General features: G+C 42.9%; 1 protein-coding gene across 1 annotated transcript in view; it reads left to right on the top strand.

Annotated features, from left to right (window-relative positions):
- The window catches only part of NPSR1 (neuropeptide S receptor 1), a 138846-nt gene extending 120937 nt beyond the window's left edge, over positions 1-17909 (top strand). Inside the window, 4 exon segments of the mRNA XM_060304945.1 lie at positions 11215-11301; positions 16585-16763; positions 17612-17713; positions 17853-17909. Of these exon segments, the coding sequence (XP_060160928.1) occupies positions 11215-11301; positions 16585-16763; positions 17612-17713; positions 17853-17909 (425 nt within the window).
- The last annotated feature ends 288 nt before the right edge of the window (positions 17910-18197 follow it).

The following is an 18197-nucleotide window of genomic DNA, read 5'->3' as shown; positions in this document are numbered from 1 at the left end:
GTTCTGATTAAGGGAAAGAAAAGAAAATATACAAATTATTGTTTATAATCAGGAAAAATTGAAAAAGGTATGAACATCCTACAATGAGGGATTAAGTACATTAATTATACAGCCATACAATGAAATACTACAGCTCTAAAAATTATTGTATAGTATGCTTATTGCCTCAGAAAGATGTTTACGATGTATTAGATTAAGAAGGAGAAAGCTGTATGGTGTTGCCTTTATAAATGTGTGAATATATAATATACAATAGAATATATAAGTGCATGTACAGATAGATGATAGCTGGATGGACAGATAGATAGAAAATGTCAGGGAGGACAAGTACTAAATGTTATAGTGATTAACTCTGAGTGGTAGAATCTTAGTTGACTTTTATTTTCTTCTTTTATTTATTTATTTTTGTGTGTGCTTGGACACTGAGAGGTCTAACGTTGAGACTGTATACATATATTCATTTTGTAAAAATTATCATCTATCTTTTACAAATGGAAATCATATTAATTTTTAAATTATACATATCTGTATAGATATATCATTGCCTGGGGAGCTTTTCAAGTGAGTTGTCACTTAACAGAGTGCATGACCCTAGTGTGATGGTGAACAGATCAAGTGTAGTGTGACCAGAAGGCTTTGGAAGGTCCAGAGCTTTGGGTTGGAAGGATGCATGGGGAAAAGGAGGATGTTTTAGTATGCTCAGGCACCACAACAATATACCACAGTGAGTGGCTTAAAGAACAAATTATTTTATCACAGTTTTAGAGACTCGAAATCCAAGATCAAGGTACCAGCCAGTTCTGTTCCTGGTAAGAGCTCTCTTCTTGGATTGCAGATGTCCGCTGCTGCCTTCTTGCTATCTCCTCACATGGCAGAGAGGAGAGAGACAGAGAAATCTTTCTAATGTCTCTTCTTATAAGGGCACTAATCCCATTGTAGGGTTCCTGCTCTCGTGATCTCATCTAACTCTATTTCCCAAAGGCCCCATCTCCAAATACCATCACATTGGGGATTAGGGCTTCAACCTATGAATTTTGTGGGGACACAAAAATTCAGTCCATAACAGGGGAAGAGTCAGGAAAAAAAAAGAGATGGTGGAAAAAAACAAAGACTGACCAAATGAGAATAGACAAAAGCTATTTTTTCAAAGCTTGCTATAGCAACGGAGTCAGCCACCATCACTTGTCTCTTGGCAGAAATACAAAAGCAGGCAGTGGAGTGAGAAAGTCTCCAGGACGTCCTGATTGGTGGCTGTTGGCATGTGGAAGCTGTAAGTGTGCTGACTAGAAGCATGGCATCCTGTGTGATGTGTTAGGGGTGTGTATTTGGCTTTCTCAGGATGGCTTTAAGTAAAAAACAGGGGCAAATATTATAGAAGCTGTCAGTCATTTATCAAGTCTTGGCTATTTGGGGTAGACTGTTACAGGTATTCTTATTTGGCTTATGGACTGTGAGATAGAGACAGTGGTCTGACTTCCTCCAAGTCTGAGTTGCACATAGCAGATTGGCTTCCTGGTCTGGTTACTGTAGATAATGGGTTGGTTTCCTGGGCTGGTTGCTGCAGAGTGTGGGTCAGAGTTCCATCTTAAATATGATCTGGCCACCATCCATTTGTTCAGTCTGTCAACACAGACTGACAAGACAGAGGGACAGACAGAGCACTTACTGTCAGCCACTTCTGGGTCCTTTCCATACTTTACCTCCCTGAATCCTTACAGAACCCTGAAAGGTGATATTATCATCTATCTTTTGCACATGGAAGACAGGCTCGAGGGTAAAGCAATTTGCTTGTTTTCATAGGTAGCGCATGACACAGCAGGATTCAAATGCACATATGATTGGCTAGAAAGCCTATGTTTTCTCCTCTACATCAAGCTCCCTCTCAGGAAGAAGGACATGACAGAAAGGAAGGTGGTGAATGACTGAAAAAAGAGTTCAAACTAAAAGAAACCAAACCAACCATTTTTTTAATTAAAAAACCCAAACAGGATTGTTGGCATGGCTGTCTTTCACCAGCCTCCCTGCTGTGCTTGGCCTTCAGAGCACTATTCCAGAGTCACCTCCCGAAGTGTTTTGTTTTGATATATTTAAAAATCTAAAAGGTGACCTAATTTTGTTTAAGTAGGCTGAGCTCTTCCTGTACTTTCAGATTTAAATCAGATTGCTTTAAACCCTTGTCCTGTGATTTCTGCAGGTTCCAGGAGACTGCTGTGTCCTCTCTCCCTGTCCCTCTGAGTTCTTACCCCACTGTCTCACCTCCAACAGCTCTTCTGTTCCCTCTGATCCTGGTCCAACGAACCATGGAATTCACCTTATTTTCCTTAGGTTTGAGGTGATGAAAAGTTTCCACATTCTGTCAGCTACCCCACCACCCGGGGTATCTCCCACCCCTTTTTTCTCAGCAGGACTTTCACCATTGTGGTTGGGCCCCTGTCTCTCTCCAGAGTGCCTCATTTCTCACTGCTACTTGATTTTCCAGTCCCTGCACTCTTGGGTTTCCCCCATCCTCTAGTCCCTGAGATATTACAAAGCCACATAGAGATCCATTTTCCCACTGATACACAGTATGCCATTACTCCTCCCCAGAGGTGGAAATGGCTACAGTCAGTTTTTATTCTTTAATAAAGTTTATATGTCCATCACACCTATGTTTTAGTTGTCTGTATCTTTATATCAGCATCACTGACCCCTTTCTGGAATGAGGAGCAGGCAGATGGTGGTTTCAAAAGCCTGTATACTCTCTACATCTTATTCATAAGCAGAACTCACTTGGTTTTCTATCTGTCATTACAGCCAAGTAGCTCTGGAGTTGGCTGGTAAGTAGGATCTCCAGTGGTGTTAGTACCCCAGGATTACTGCTCATCAATGAGGGGACATAAGCAATGATTAGCGTGAACAGAAGCTCACTTTGTAAACACAGGCTGCAAAATTCAAGTTTAAGAATCACTCTTCTTTCTGGCAAGTATGTCTATTTCTCCCCCTCAAAGGCTGACAGAAAGGAAAGGAAAGAACTATTTAATAAATGATCTACAGACTTTCCCAAAAACAAGTGCGTGGAAAGCGAGAGGTAGAGAATATGAGGTTTCCAATCCCGTAGGTTATCTTTCATAAATGAGCTTGCTCTTGATGCCCAGGGTGTTTACTCCTATAAAACAGAACATTTATCGCATGGGGGCAGGAGATGGGGGAGGTGCACCCATGAAATATATGAAGTATAAGATATCTGATATAACTAAGTCTGTCCATTATGACTTGGAAGATGTGATGTGATCCATGCTATATCCAAAGTACATGTTTCCAATTAAATGGGGCAGAAAGAGGTGAAGAAAAATTTTTGGATTAGGAAGTGGGTTAGAGTCCTGTTCACCTCTAACTAAATGAACTTGAAATAAGCTCATTAAGTACCTTTCTTCATCAGTACATGAGAGTAAAATGGCTTCTTTGCAATCAACACCATCAGCAAAAGACATAAAAGAACTTTATGAAAAATATATACATATATAAATAAATGACACTTATAGCATGTTCGTGGATAGTAAGATTCAGTACCATAAAGATGTCAATTCTCCTCAAATGATCTACAGATTAATGCAGTTCCAATCAAAGCTGAAATGGGACATTTTACTGAGCTTGACAAGCCAATTTAAAAACATACATGGAAAGAGAGAGACAAACCGTATGCTAACACATATATATGGAATTTAAGAAAAAAAAAATGTCATGAAAAACCTAGGGGTGAAACAGGAATAAAGACATAGACTTACTAGAGAATGGACTTGAGGCTATGGGGAGGCGGAAGGGTAAACGGTGACAAAGCGATAAAGAGGCATGGACATATATACACTACCAAACGTAAGGTAGATAGCTAGTGGGAAGCAGCCGCATAGCACAGGGAGATCAGCTCGGTGCTTGGTGACCGCCTGGAGGGGTGGGATAGGGAGGGTGGGAGGGAGGGAGATGCAAGCGGGAAGAGATATGGGAATATATGTATATATATAACTGATTCATTTTGTTGTGAAGCTGAAACTAACATACCATTGTAAAGCAATTATACTCCAATAAAGATGTTAAAAAAAAAAAAAAAGAACACTTACAACTCAACAATAAAAATTTTTTTAAATGGGAAAAAAAAAAAAAAACATACATGGAAATTTCAAGCACCAAGAAAAAGCCATGAAGACAGTTCTGGAGAAGTAGAACAAGGTAGTAGAGGTTTACTGAACCAAATATTGATTTATCATAAAGTTAGAATGATTAATAGAGTATGGTATTGACACAATTCAATAGAAAAATGGAAAATAAAACAGCCCCCAAATAGACCTACACATATATGAGAACTTGATACATGTCAGAAGATCATAGGGAAAGAAATGAAATTGGAACTTCACCTCAATTCTTAGGCAAAATTACATTCCAGGAAGTTATAGACTTAAATGTGAAATGTAAGACTTTAAAAAATTTTTAAAGAAAATGTAGGGTGTTATTTTTATGACACTAGAATAAAGGAATTCTTAAACGAGATACAAGATACAAGGTACATTAAACCAAAAAATTGATGGATAAATTTGACTCTATTTATATTTAAAAGTCAAACCAAAAGGTGGGAGAAGCTATTTGCAACACGTAATCCGGGAAAATGTATGAAGAATGTATGAAGAACTCCTGAAAATCAATCAAATATATTTTTTAAAAAGATAAATAGAAGAAAAATGAGCAAGGCACAAACAGACATTTCACAGGAGGGAAAAGAGAAACAGCCAAAAATAAGATTCTCAACCTCATTGATAAATCAGGAAAGTGTGCATTTAAACTTCAATTAGATACAATTTTCCACTCACAGGACTGGTAAAAAATTTGAAGTCTGTTATTTCTAAGTATTGACAAAGATATAAACCTCATGGTTCATCTGGCAATATCACTCCTAAAAAACTCAGTAGACTTCTGATTTATTTGCTTCCAGTCAGTTTCACATGCCAGCAATCACCATATTCAAAAAGTCTTTCTGAAAATAATTCTCAGGTCTGACTTGTTTCTTTCCTTCCTCATCCAATCCCTTTCCCCTAACTGAATAGAAGCTAGCTTGAAGCCATCTGAAACAATAGGTGGGAGGCCACATCCTTAGTCTGGTCTTCCCCTCATTGCTGGTTTAAACTCCTCACTGTAATAACTGAACTTGGTTTCAGGTTTCATCGGCACAAGACCTGCACACTCAGAAGCTATACACATTTGCATTTTCATTTTGTACCCGGCCACGCAAAGTATACAGCTGGTGCCACGAGGGGCTAGGAGCAATTGACCCTTGCAACTCTACAAGATCCCAAATTTTAGGACATACTTTTAACTTCCTTTCATTTTTGTTCATAAACCAACCAACTCTTGTCTGAGTTCATCTCTTTTTTCTAATACTTTGCTAAACACAGCTGGTGGCAATCAACACACACTATTAACATTCTGTTTATCAACTGTGGTAGTTAATTTTGTGTCAACTTGATTGCCCTAGACAGACAGCTGGCAAAACATTATTTCTAGGTGTGTCTGGAGTGCATTCCTGGAAGCATTTGAATCTGTAGACTAAGTAAAGAAGATCGTCCTTACCAATGCCAGTGAGAATCATCCAATCCACTGAAGGCTTGAAGAGGATAAAAAGGCAAAGGAAGTGTAAATTTGTTCGAGCTGGGACATCCATCTTGTCCTGCTCTCGTGCATCAGCATTTCTGGTTCTTGGGACTTCAGACTAGGATTTAGAGATTTACACCATTGGCTGCCTGTTTCTCCAGCATTTGGACTTAGACTTATACCATCATCTCCCCTGGTATTTCTCCCATGAAAATGCCTTTGGATTTGGGCTGAATTATACCACCAGCTTTCCTGGTTCTCCAGCTTGCAGACAGCAGATTATGGGATTTCTCAGCCTCCATAACTGCATGAGTCAATTTCTATTACAAATTTCCACATATATATATATCCTATTGGTTCTGCTTCTCTGGAGAGTCCTAACTCCACACCACCGTTGTACCCTCCCTGGGGGTCCAGTCTCAGTAGGCACACAATCTGCCTTCCAAAGCATCACATATAACAGTTCTATCCAATGCATCTGTAGTGTCCCAGCTTTCCCTATCAATTTCCTTATTACCTGCTGCCTGCTCACTAGGCCAATGCCACATGTTTTAGGTTTGTGTTATGACAGCACTGCATATGAAGCACCAATCTCTGCTTTAGTTAAGGAAACTCTAGCAGCTATACCAGAGAAACCCCCAAATACAGTAGCCTTAAAATAGAAGTTTGTTTCTTGTTCAATTAAAGTCCAATTAACAGTAAAGGTCAAAGGGATGGATACACAGTCATTCAGAAACTCAAGCAGATGGAGATTCTGCCACTCTTAACAGATGGCTGCTAAGGTATTGCTTAGCATCAGCATCCAGCAGTCTGGGGAGGGGGGAAGAGAGAGTAAAGGATTACTCAGGGGGTTTATCTGAGCCAGGCCTGGGAATGGTACATATGGATTCTTCCCATGTTCCTAGAGGCAGAACTTAGTCACATGACTACCCCCTGCTGAAAGGGAGACTGGGAAATGTTGTCTCTCTGTGTGCCCCGGGGGCAAAGAAAGGATTTGGTGTATAGCTAACCTGTCTCTGCCACAATTATTTTAGGTCTGTCAGGGTTCCTGGTTCTGCCTGAGCTGAGGCGCTGAGGAACAGAAAAGGCTGTGAGTTAGGTAAGTTAGGTCATACCTCCTCCTATCTAGCTATGACCTCCTATAAAAAACAAAAGGAAGTGGCCAAAGTCCTGCAGCTAAGCAGATGAGACATAACATGCTAAAAATAGTTAACATTCAGGTTATATTCGTAGATAAAGAAGTCATCAATGATCAGAAATTGAAAATGAATTTTAAGTTTAAAAATTTTAGAAATCAGGCAATCAGGCATAACAGCTAAAATGTTTAATTTTTAAAATAAACCTGAAGTACATAAAGTTCCCAACATATGAAAACATATTTATTTTAAAATATTAACCAGGTAGTCTTCCTTGTTAACAAACAAATCACCTGGACTCATTGTAGGTCCATTGTAGGTCCCCTCCACCCACCAGGAATAAATTCTGCTTCACTTAAAATCCCTAGATACCACTGGTTCCCCTTCATGGGCTCAGCGCACAAGAAAAATAGGTTCCCAGTGACTCTGCAAGGGGCATGAAGCATGGGAAGGTAAGGAGCAGGAACTGGCCACTTGGACACTAACCCTCCAGCGTGGGCCCCCACTAGGGATGCATCCTTGAACTAAGACAGCCTAAGGCAGCATGCTGCTTTCAGTCCTGAATCTAATCGACCCACCGCCTCTCGGCTACCCCCTATTAATGCACAGTGACTGCTGAATTTAACTGCTTTTCTGGCTCCAGCTCAGCCCCATGGCCTGAGTAGAAATAATCCTTTCATCTCCCAATAAAGGAGAATACTGGGATTTTATAGCTCAGCTCACTTTGAAGAGCCATCTTTAGGAGCTGGAGGCTTTGCATTTCCTAGAGGGGTCAGATTAAATATGCTTTTCACTGATCTCATTGGGAGATCGAAGGGCAGGAGTTGATTATATTGTCACCCATTTGCTCTATGGAAAGTACTGCAAGTTTCCATTTTAAGCAGATTTCAGAGCACAAATGTCATTCTCGAGAAGTTTTCTGAAAAATCAACTAAGTCTTCAGAGCCATACTGTTTAGGAGCCAGCTGTTAGTCCAGCAAATGGAGATACTTTGAAAAGACACAATTTAAAAAAAAATAAATTTATTAATTTTATTTATTTTTCTATTTTTGGCTGCATTGGGTCTTTGTTGCTGCACATGGGCTTTCTCTAGTTGCAGCGAGTGGGGGCTACTCTTCGTTGGGGTGCGTGGGCTTCTCATCAGGTGGTTCTCTTGGTGCGAAGCACAGGCTCTAGGCATGTGGGCTTCAGTAGTTGTGGCACTCGGGCTCAGTAGTTGTGGCTCACAGGCTCTAGAGCACAGGCTCAGTAGCTGTAGTGCATGGGCTTAGTTGCTCCGCGACATGTGGGATCTTCCCAGACCAGGGCTCGAACCTGTGTCCCCTGCATTGGCAGGCGGATTCTTAACCAATGCGCCACCAGGGAAACCCAAAAAGATACAATTTGATCTGCTGTCTTTTTTTTTTTTTTTTTTTTAAAGAAGATGTTGGGGGTAGGAGTTTATTAATTCATTTATTTATTTTTGCTGTGTTGGGTCTTCGTTTCTGTGCGAGGGCTTTCTCTAGTTGTGGCAAGCAGGGGCCACTCTTCATCGCGGTGCACGTGCCTCTCACTATCGTGGCCTCTCTTGTTGTGGAGCACAGGCTCCAGACGCCCAGGCTCAGTAGTTGTGGCTCACGGGCCTAGTTGTTCCGCGGCGTGTGGGATCCTCCCAGACCAGGGCTCGAACCCGTGTCCCCTGCATTAGCAGGCAGATTCTCAACCACTGCGCCACCAGGGAAGCCCTGATCTGCTGTCTTTTACTTGCCTCCCATGGCTATAATCCCACCCTGATAATTATTTGATGTATACAATTCCTATATACAGATAACATTGTATAATAGCCTATCTAAATGTATATGGTAATATCTTCTGTTCACTTCCATAAAGGCAGCTCATACCTCCTGAAATACTGTTAAAACCTATTCATCCCAACTAATAAGGGAATTGACATTCTCAGTGTGGGGCTTGGCATCTTGAATACATTATTTTATTTTAATTATCAAAATAACTCTGTGAGTTTGATGTTTTATGCTTCATGTTTGAAAGTGGGAAACGGAGGCTAGAAACAGTAGGCAATTTGCATAAGGTGACACCTCTAGTAAGATGTGGAGCTGGAGGGTGTATTCAGGTTTGACCCTAAAGTCTGTATCCTTCCCAAGATATCACCTTGAAAATCAAGGCTTTTCAGCCTTGACACTATCAGTGTTTTGAACTAGATAATTCTTTTTTGTGAGGGGCTGTTCTGTGTACTGAAGGATGTTTAGCAGCATCCTGGCCTCTGCCCACTAGATGCCAGTAGCACCCACCCCCAATCATTTGTGACAATCAAAAATGTGTCCAGGGCTTCCCTGGTGGCGCAGTGGTTGAGAGTCCGCCTGCCGATGCAGGGGACACGGGTTCGTGCCCTGGTCTGGGAAGATCCCACATGCCGCAGAGCGGCTGGGCCCATGAAGCCATGGCCGCTAAGCCTGCGCGTCCGGAGCCTGTGCTCCGCAAGGGGGGAGGCCACAACAGTGAGAGGCCTGCGTACTGCAAAAAGACATTTCCAAATATAACCCAGGGGGCAATATCGCCCTCACTTGAGAACCACGGCTGTAAATGCTTCTGAAGCACTTGCTTCCTTACACCGCTGAAGTTTTGTGGTGCTGTGAAATGCACGGAATGACTTGAAGGCCCTAATAGTGCCTAGGAGTGGCCTTCCAGGGGAGACATTAAGAAATAAAAATCAATTCTAATTAGCATTTCAGTTCATTGCACATAAAAAGCCCCTTATTCCTATGACTCCTGCTAACAGTTTGTCCTCTCCAGTGAGTAAGTGTTCCCGCTGTGAAAACACTCAGAAGCTTCGATGGCTGGTTGTTGTCTCAGAAATTCAGCCCAAACTCCTCAGGGAGACATTCAAGGTCTTCCCACTTTGGCCTCAGTTCTTCTCCCCACTCTCAAATCCAGCGTCCTCTCAGGCTCCAGCCAAGCGAGATGACTCACCGAGGTCCAAACGCTTCCTACAGTTTCTTGTTTCCGTGTCTTGGCTGAGGACGTTCCCTCTGCTTCACACGTCTTTCCCAATCCCACGCCCCTACCCCCGGCTCTGCCTTGGGAATCTCTGCCTCTGCCACGGGCCTCCTCTGCCTAACGGTAAGGGGGTGGCTTACTTCTTCGTTCATAGTCGGGTTTTGGTTTTCGTCGCTCTCATCTCACCCAGCCATGTGCGGAGTGTGTGATCTTTCCTGCTGGATTGAAAGTTCCTAGAGAAGAGGAACTGTATTTTAGCCTATTTTGTTCGGTCCTTATCTCTTAGCAGATGTGCTATGCTTGGTGGGTTGGACTGGATTGGATTGGAGAGGGGGTAGAATAAATAGTGCAAAGGTAAATTTCACACCAGTTTCCATGAGGATTTAAATACACTTCAAACGTGAAATCTGAACGATGTAGTGAGGACCAGCGAGCACAGTAGTTGGCCTCTAGGGTATAACCGCCCTGCCCCATATGACTCAGGTGCCCTGGGTGGGCCTCTGACCTGGGCCACCACTAGAGTTGTGCCCCTTGAGCCTTAATCAATGGCACGCAGCTGAGGGTGTGTGGGGCTAGCATTCTATCCATGACTCCCTCATTGAGGGTATGCCCTGGGGCAGGTCTGCATATATCCAGAGAGAGGGCACCTTTTCACAATTTTCACAAAGGCACCATATGGTCTGGTAGAAGCCCTGACAGTAAAAACTCTCCCACAACATCAAGGCACCTTATGTACAACATCTCCATCCCCAAATTTGTCATCTAACTACTCCTTCTACTAAGAATTATTGCACTGAATTCTGCCCATCCTAATCAGTATTTGTTTCACCACTACTTCTTGACTAGAGAGAGGTTTATATTAACTCGTTCAACAAATATTTATTCATCATTCACTAAGTTTAGAGGATGCAGAAACAACAAAGTCTCTGTCTCCATTAAGCTTACATTCTAGTGGATCCTTAGATTTAACCCTCACATGTTTTACTATCAAACAACCCACATAGGCTTAAAGTTATAACCAGGCTCCTACTTGGGACAGGTTTTTATTATAGCCCCGCTTGAGCTTTTCTCGAGAGTAGGGTTTCTGAGTTAAATGAGTACGTTAGTCTGGGGTAACAATTCTAGGCAAACCGCTTTGCCCTAGGTTGCTGAAGGGACAAGACGGGTGTCTCAGCATCGCCCCCTGTGGTCACATGGCTAATTCCAGCTTCAGTTGATTCAGGGCATCCAGCCAAGCCTGTTGAGAGAGTATGGATGTCCCAATGCACTTGCATTTTATATTAAGCTGCAAACTGAGCAGTTTCCAGCATCCAGCCCAGAGTCCTCTTTAGGAAAATGTCCAAGGAGGGTCTTCCTGGGCATAGGTGAGGAAGATGGAAGTGGTCCCATGACAACTGTGGGTGTAACCTATGATGCTTCTATTGGCAGAAGCAGCATTTATTTTACCATTCTCCTTTTGTGCCTGCAGATGGAAAGCGGTGCACCATTTCCAACTAAGGGCTCATCTCAAAGGCAAAAATCAATGCCATCAAGTATAGCATTGTCATCATTCTTGGTAAGCAACGTCCCTCCTTTTGTTGCAGAACTGTGTGGACGTTCCAAAAGCAAATTTGTACCTAGAACCTGGTAGGTAGAGAGCCCATACAATTAAAAAATCTGTCTACGGGCACTTCTACCTTTGTCTGTTTAGATAAGAATATGTGAAGCTAATCAGTCCATCTATGCCTCCTTCAAGGGCGGACATTTGGTTTCTAATCACTCTCTTTATGAATATTGTTGTCCACCACAGCCCTGGGGTGCGTAATGTGGAGAAAATCAATTAGGACATAACTAGCTGAAGCTGATGCTCACCATCATCCCGTTGACCCAGTTGCTTTCCTGAAGGCACACTCTCCCCAGGGCTGAAGTCCATCAACCAGAGGAAGACAAAAGTGGCATTCCATTTCTTCTGGATAGTTAATGTCAAGGTCACTATAAATCCTTCCCTAATGGATGCCTTATCTTCTCTCCACCCTACTGTCGTCTTCCCTTTCCTTTTCCTTTCTCTCTACTCTTAACACCCATAAAGTCACCTCATCTCAGGAAAAAAAAAAAAAAGGTATTTCTAGAGTACCTAATATATGTCAGATTGGTGTACGTTCTTTGTTATTCTCAAACCTTCAAAATTTTCTCTCCCTTCCACCCTCTCAGTTAATGACCCTGATTCTTATTTCACTGAGAAAATACTCTATCAGAATAGAACTTCCTCATTCTCCTGCCTTCACATCCATGGACCTACCTGCATCTCTATCTGTCTGTTCTCCTATTACCATGGATAAACTGTCTCTGCTTCTTTCTAAATCCAAAATGCTCACTTGAGCCCTGTATCTCATTCCTTCCTGCCAACTCAAGATTTGCTTCTCCAGTCATCTCCTCACCCCCACAGATGTCTCCCTTGCCTGGATCGTATGCACACAAGCATACTGTAATAGGTCCCTCGATAAACTCTCCCATAACAGACCCTCTTTAACACTCTCTTTTCTAGCAGAACTCCTCCACTTTTCACCTCTCATTCTCTGGAGTCTATTTCTGTTAGCTTTCTTTCCTATTACTCTAGTAAAGGCATCCTTATCAAGGTCACCACAACCAACAAAATGCCAAGTATCAATTCTCAATCTTTACCTTACTTGACTTCTAAGCAACATTTGATTTGTCCTTCTTTGGAACACTTCCTTTGCTTGGAAATTATATCTATGATTTCTACTTGAAATCTCTGTGTATAATTTCTAATAAGCTTATCATACTCGACATGAAAACCCAGAAGTCTCATGCTCTCCTACCTCCTGCAAGATAACTCTTCCTCCTATTGACCCCAGTTCAGTAAATGACAGCATCTTTCACCCAGTGTCCACACCAAAAACCTAAGAATCATCTGTCTGTCATGATTCTATTTCTCTCCCATCTCACATACCTAGTCCATCAGTAAGGCCTAGAGGTTTTACCTACAAAAGAGATCTCGAATCCAACCATTTCTCAGCATCTATGCAATTATTTTTTTGGTCTAAGCTCCCACCAACTTCTCCCTGGAACACTGCAGCTGATCTTCTCTTATTCCTTCCCTGCAAAGCAGCCAATGTGATCTTTTTAAAAATGTAAATCAGACACTATCACTACCCTGCAAACCCACATATAGCTTCCCATTACATTGGAATAAAGTCCTACTTTTTCCCATGTCTTAGATGGCCTCTGTGATCTATCCCCCAGCCAAGTCTCCAACCCCATTCCCCTGCTCTCCCCCTTTCCTATTCTATAACAGTCACAACGGTTTTCTTGCTATTTCTTCAAAATGTCAACTTGTTCATACCTTGCACCGTTTCCCCCACCTGTAATGTTCTGCCTTCAGATGGTGGCATGGCTTATCCCTCACATCATCTTGTTTTCCAACAATACCACCTCTTCAGAAAAACCTCCTTGATAAGTCTTAAATAGCTCTCCTGTAATCTTTACCCTACCTTATTTTTCTTCATATTTCTACTTCTACCTGACAGTATAGGATAGATATTGATCTGCTTATTGTCTGTCTCCCCTGCTGGCATAAGAAATCCATGAGAGCAATGACTTTTGCTTTTGCTTTCCTTACATTATTATCCAAGGCCTTAGGGGGTCCACGCACACTAGGTGCTTAATTAATATTAGTTGAGTGAATGAATGAGGTTATGCAAGAAGGAAAGGGATTTGTACCATTTCCTTTTTATTTAGCTCAAATACTACCCCTCCCTACCCTTCTTGCAGCTCTTGGGAGCTCTGGGAGCATAGCTCTCATGTTAGCTCTTCTAGTGTATCAAATCACCAGAACCGTCCAGCTCACCTTTCTAAAATGCAGCTGCAAAATGCCAAACAGACCACAAACAGTGTGACTCAGCAAGCAGAACATAGTCACAAAACAACACTGCAGGCAGACCTGGGAATAGAGCATATACCACCCACCAGGGCTCAAAATCCTTTCCCAGAAGCTTCTGAAGTAGATCAAAGATTATCTTGCCTTCCCAGATAATCAGAAGCACAGATGCGCATTCCCCGGATGTTGAGTTAGGAAACATATCTTATACATGTGTTTCAGAGCCAATATAGCCCTTCGTAATCAGGCACTATATTCCCAGGCACTGGGCTCTCTTTAGTCAGAGAGCAGTGCTGTCCACAAGGAGGTCAGCCAGTGTCAACAGCCCAGTCAGACCCAAACGCTCCTTCCTATAACATTTTGTAATGCCCCTTTACCACGCTGAAATGAAATGTATACATAAAACTATCTAGTTAACATAATTCTTAAAGGATCAATATACAATAATATAAAGGAGGAATAGAAAGAAAATAATTTATAATAAAATAACACAGATTTCAATATAGAAATACTTGGGCACAGCCCAATGAAGTAGTAATAGCTCCAAATGAAAACCAATGCACGTGTGTTTTCATGGAGACATGAAAACTAAGCAGTATTGCTGCCAGTGACTTTATTTTCCCAGCAGGTGAGCAAATCCTGCTAAAGTTCCAAATTAAACAAAGTAATCTTTCCTCTATTTGCAAGGGAATTACACTTCTGGAAGACTCAGTATTTATTTAAAATATTGTATTCATATATAAAACAGAGTTAGGTTTCTAGATTGGGATCATTATAAACAGGGTTCTCTGCCACATAACATTTGAAGGATGTATGGGACATGGGTGGGACTGCCCGTATCGTGCAGGAGGACCGGTATCCCTAGGAAAACCAGAATCCTCCCCTAACACACACAAATACATAAACATGCATTTTAAAAATTCCCCCAAATGGAAGCTTTGCCCCTCCATGCCCCAGAACCACTATTCTGGGCCAATGCCAGGCTTCACCACCTGAGCCCAGAATGTTTAGTGGTCTTTGTGTTTGAATTGCTCCATTTTAATAGATTGCCAAGGTCTGGGGTAAAAAATGTGTCAGTCCGGGCTTCCCTGGTGGCGCAGTGGTTGGGAGTCCGCCTGCCGATGCAGGGGACGCAGGTTTGTGCCCCAGTCTGGGAGGATCCCACGTGCTGCGGAGCGGCTGGGCCTGTGGGCCATGGCCGCTGGGCCTGCGCGTCCAGAGCCTGTGCTCCACGGCGGGAGGGGTCATAGCAGTGAGAGGCCCGCGTACCGCAAAAAAAAAAAAAAAAAAGTCAGTCAAACCGTTACGGAGGAAAGTTGGTTCCTGCAGCCAGATGGCAAAGGAAGCCTGACTTCTCTGAGGAAAAATCTATGCGTGAGAAAGGGGGAGAAAAAGGGTGGAGAGGATGCAGCAAGAAAGTAGGGGAGCACATGTGTGTGTCCAGTCAACCCCAATAAGGATTATCTCTGTGGTAATAATCTGGGTTCTCCAGAGAAATAAAAGATAGATATATATGTAAAGAGATTATTATAAGCAATTGGCTCACATGATTGTGGAGCTGAGAAGTCCCCAGATCTATGGACCCAGGAGAGCTAAAGGTATAGTTTCAGTCTGAGTCAAAGTGAGAAGCTAGAAGATAGTCAAGCAGACAGAGTGACTCACCTCTCACTCAGCCTTTTTTATTTATTTAAATTTTTTCCCCTAACCAGTGTTAGGAAGATATTTTCTTTTTTAAAAAAAATTAATTAATTAATTTTTGGCTACGTTGGGTCTCCATTGCTGAGCACGGACTTTCTCTAGTTGCAGCAAGCGGGGGCTACTCTTCGTTGCAGTGTGCAGGCTTCTCATTGCAGTGGCTTCTCTTGTTGTGGAGCATGGGCTCTAGGTGTGCAGGCTTCAGTAGTTGTGGCACGTGGGCTCAGTAGTTGTGTCTCGTGGGCTCTAGAGTGCAGGTTCAGTAGTTGTGTCTCCTGGGCTCTAGAGCACAGGCTCAGTAGTTGTGGCACGCAGGCTTAGTTGTCCGTGGCATGGGGGATCTTCCTGGACCAGGGATCAAACTCATGTCCCCTGCATTGGCAGGTGGATTCTTAACCACTAGCCACCAGGGAAGTCCCACTCAGCCTTTTCATTGTATTCAAGACTTCAGTGGATAGAATAATGCCCACTCATAGTGGAGAAGACAATCTGCTTTTTTTAGTTTACAAATTCAAATGGTAATCTCATTCAGAAACAGTCTCACAGAAACAACCAGAAATAGCATTTAACCAAATATCTGGGCACCCCATGACCCAGTTAAGGTGACACATAAAACTGGCCATCACACTCTGGATCTCCATTTCTCATCCCTTTCCTCTGAGGATTTGGATCCAAACAGAAATCAGACAGAGTCTTACCCACACCAACTGATTTGTAAGAGGTATAGGGTGGGTGTTTTCTGGAGTGGCTGACTTAGAAATGGAAAAGAAAATTGAGAATCTTGTGACTTAGCCAGGCTGTGTTTTGAAACATTAGGTACCACCCTTCGCCTCATCTACCGCAAATCAGGAGTCACTATCTGGGCAAAGTGCTCCCTTTTCTGTCTTTTCCCATAGAGTCTCCAAAGGGATTTGCTGGGTTTTCTTTCACACTGTGTAGAATGAGAGGCTAAGGCCATGCTGAACAGTTCCCAGCCTTTCAGTAATCCCTACAGTGGTCAGATTGGAGCCTCCCTTTACAAATAGAGAAGCTCCAGCAAATTTACTCAATTTTAGCAATGCATCTGTGGGATGTAATGTATGTATGTGTAGATGTGTGTGTTTAAGTAAATATGACATTAACGTTAACACACACACAACTGTTCTAAGTATTTCTGAGAGATTCCAGGTGCTAAGGAAGCTCCTAGTTGAAGCTGCAATCAGGGCCAACACAGAGGGCCCCCTGGGCTGTGGGCTGCTATGGTGCTAACGGCTCTTTTCTCCCCAGCCTTCATCTGCTGTTGGAGTCCGTACTTCCTCTTCGATATCTTAGACAATTTCAGCCTCCTTCCAAACACTAAGGAGCGTTTCTATGCCTCTGTGATCATTCAGAACCTGCTGGCCTTGAATAACGCCATCAACCCCCTCATCTACTGTGTTTTCAGCAGCTCCATCTGCTTCCCCTGCGGGTAAGGGGCATTCCTGCCTGGGTCAGACATGGGGATGCCCACTGCAGTCACCTCCAACCTGTGTCTTCCTCATGCCAGAGCTCCCTGGCAGATTATAGATGAGACACTGGAGGGTCAAAAATGTTCCGCTAGTATGACAAATTCAAATCCAGCCTCATCCATGGCTCATGCTTTCTCCTATATTACATCACCTCTTATAGCAACCATCCTAATCAGGTCACATACAGAAGACCTTTTTTTTTAGTTCAAAGCTTCTCTACGTGAATTGTCGCAATACAATGCCTTGGTGATAGCAGAACATGAAGCATTATTATCATTTTACAGATAAATTCAGGCTCACAAGGTTACATGACATTATTGAGATTATATGAATAATTAGTTGCAGAGCTGAAATTAGATCCCTCCCACATCTACTCAGTCTGCTGTTTTTCAGCTGTTTTTCAGCTGTTTTACTGCACAAGCTACAGGGAATAGGTGGAAAAATCCATAGGATATAGAACAGTAGAATGGTTTCAGGTTTGGGTTTGATGCCCTCCACTGGATCTCTCCTCCATCAATTGACAAGATCTTTCAAGTCCTCCTAGAATTATGGCTGGTAGCATTTCTCAATGATCCTAAAAATCTTTGATAAGTACTAGAATGGCTACCATCCCCTGCCCCCCCTTGCCTCTGGCCTCTTGCTCGTTGCCGCACTCCCCTCCCCTCCCCTTTCCTCTTGTCTCCGTGATAGAATCGTAGAATGGTTTCAGGCTTGGGTTTGATGCTGCCATTGCTGATTCACAGCTACACGTGACCTAGGGAAAGTTATTTAACTTCCATAAACCTCTGTTTCCTCACGTGTAAAAAGGGGCTAACAGCAGTGCCTACCTCTTAGCCAGTGATGTCTCTGTCCTTTGGGCTCTGGTCCTGACCAGTAGGAAGGAGGGCTGTGAGTGGTGGGGAAGGAAGGTGAGGGGTATTACATATAAAGTGCTTAGCATAATGTCTGATTCTTAATACAGTCTCCATAACTGTTAGCTCTTAACATCCCTACTTCCCTTTTCATCAGGTCAAATTATTTTTCCTCTGTGCTCTGTTCTTTCTCTAGGGAGCAAAGATCACGGGATTCCAGAATGACATGTCAGGAGAGAACGGAGAGGCATGAGATGCAGATTCTGTCCAAGCCAGAATTCATGTAGACCCTGAGGCAGTGGTATTGCTAGCCTGAGCCCCATCGGCTCTCCTGGGTCCCCATCAGCACCCTGGGCATGTGCACGAGGCCTGAGCCAACTTCTCCACCCTGCACTTTTCATCACTTGGGGGATGCACAAGGAAAACACCCTAATGAGTGTGTGTCACCTGCATTGGCAAGTTCTAGCCAATATGAAGTCACATACTATTCACACCAGCCAGGAAAGATGCCCCGTCTTTCCCCACCACTCCCAGCTGTCCG

This window comes from Globicephala melas, chromosome 9 (genome assembly GCF_963455315.2).
Source record: "Globicephala melas chromosome 9, mGloMel1.2, whole genome shotgun sequence".
NCBI lineage: Eukaryota > Metazoa > Chordata > Mammalia > Artiodactyla > Delphinidae > Globicephala > Globicephala melas.
This window is presented reverse-complemented; position numbering and strand designations above follow the sequence as displayed.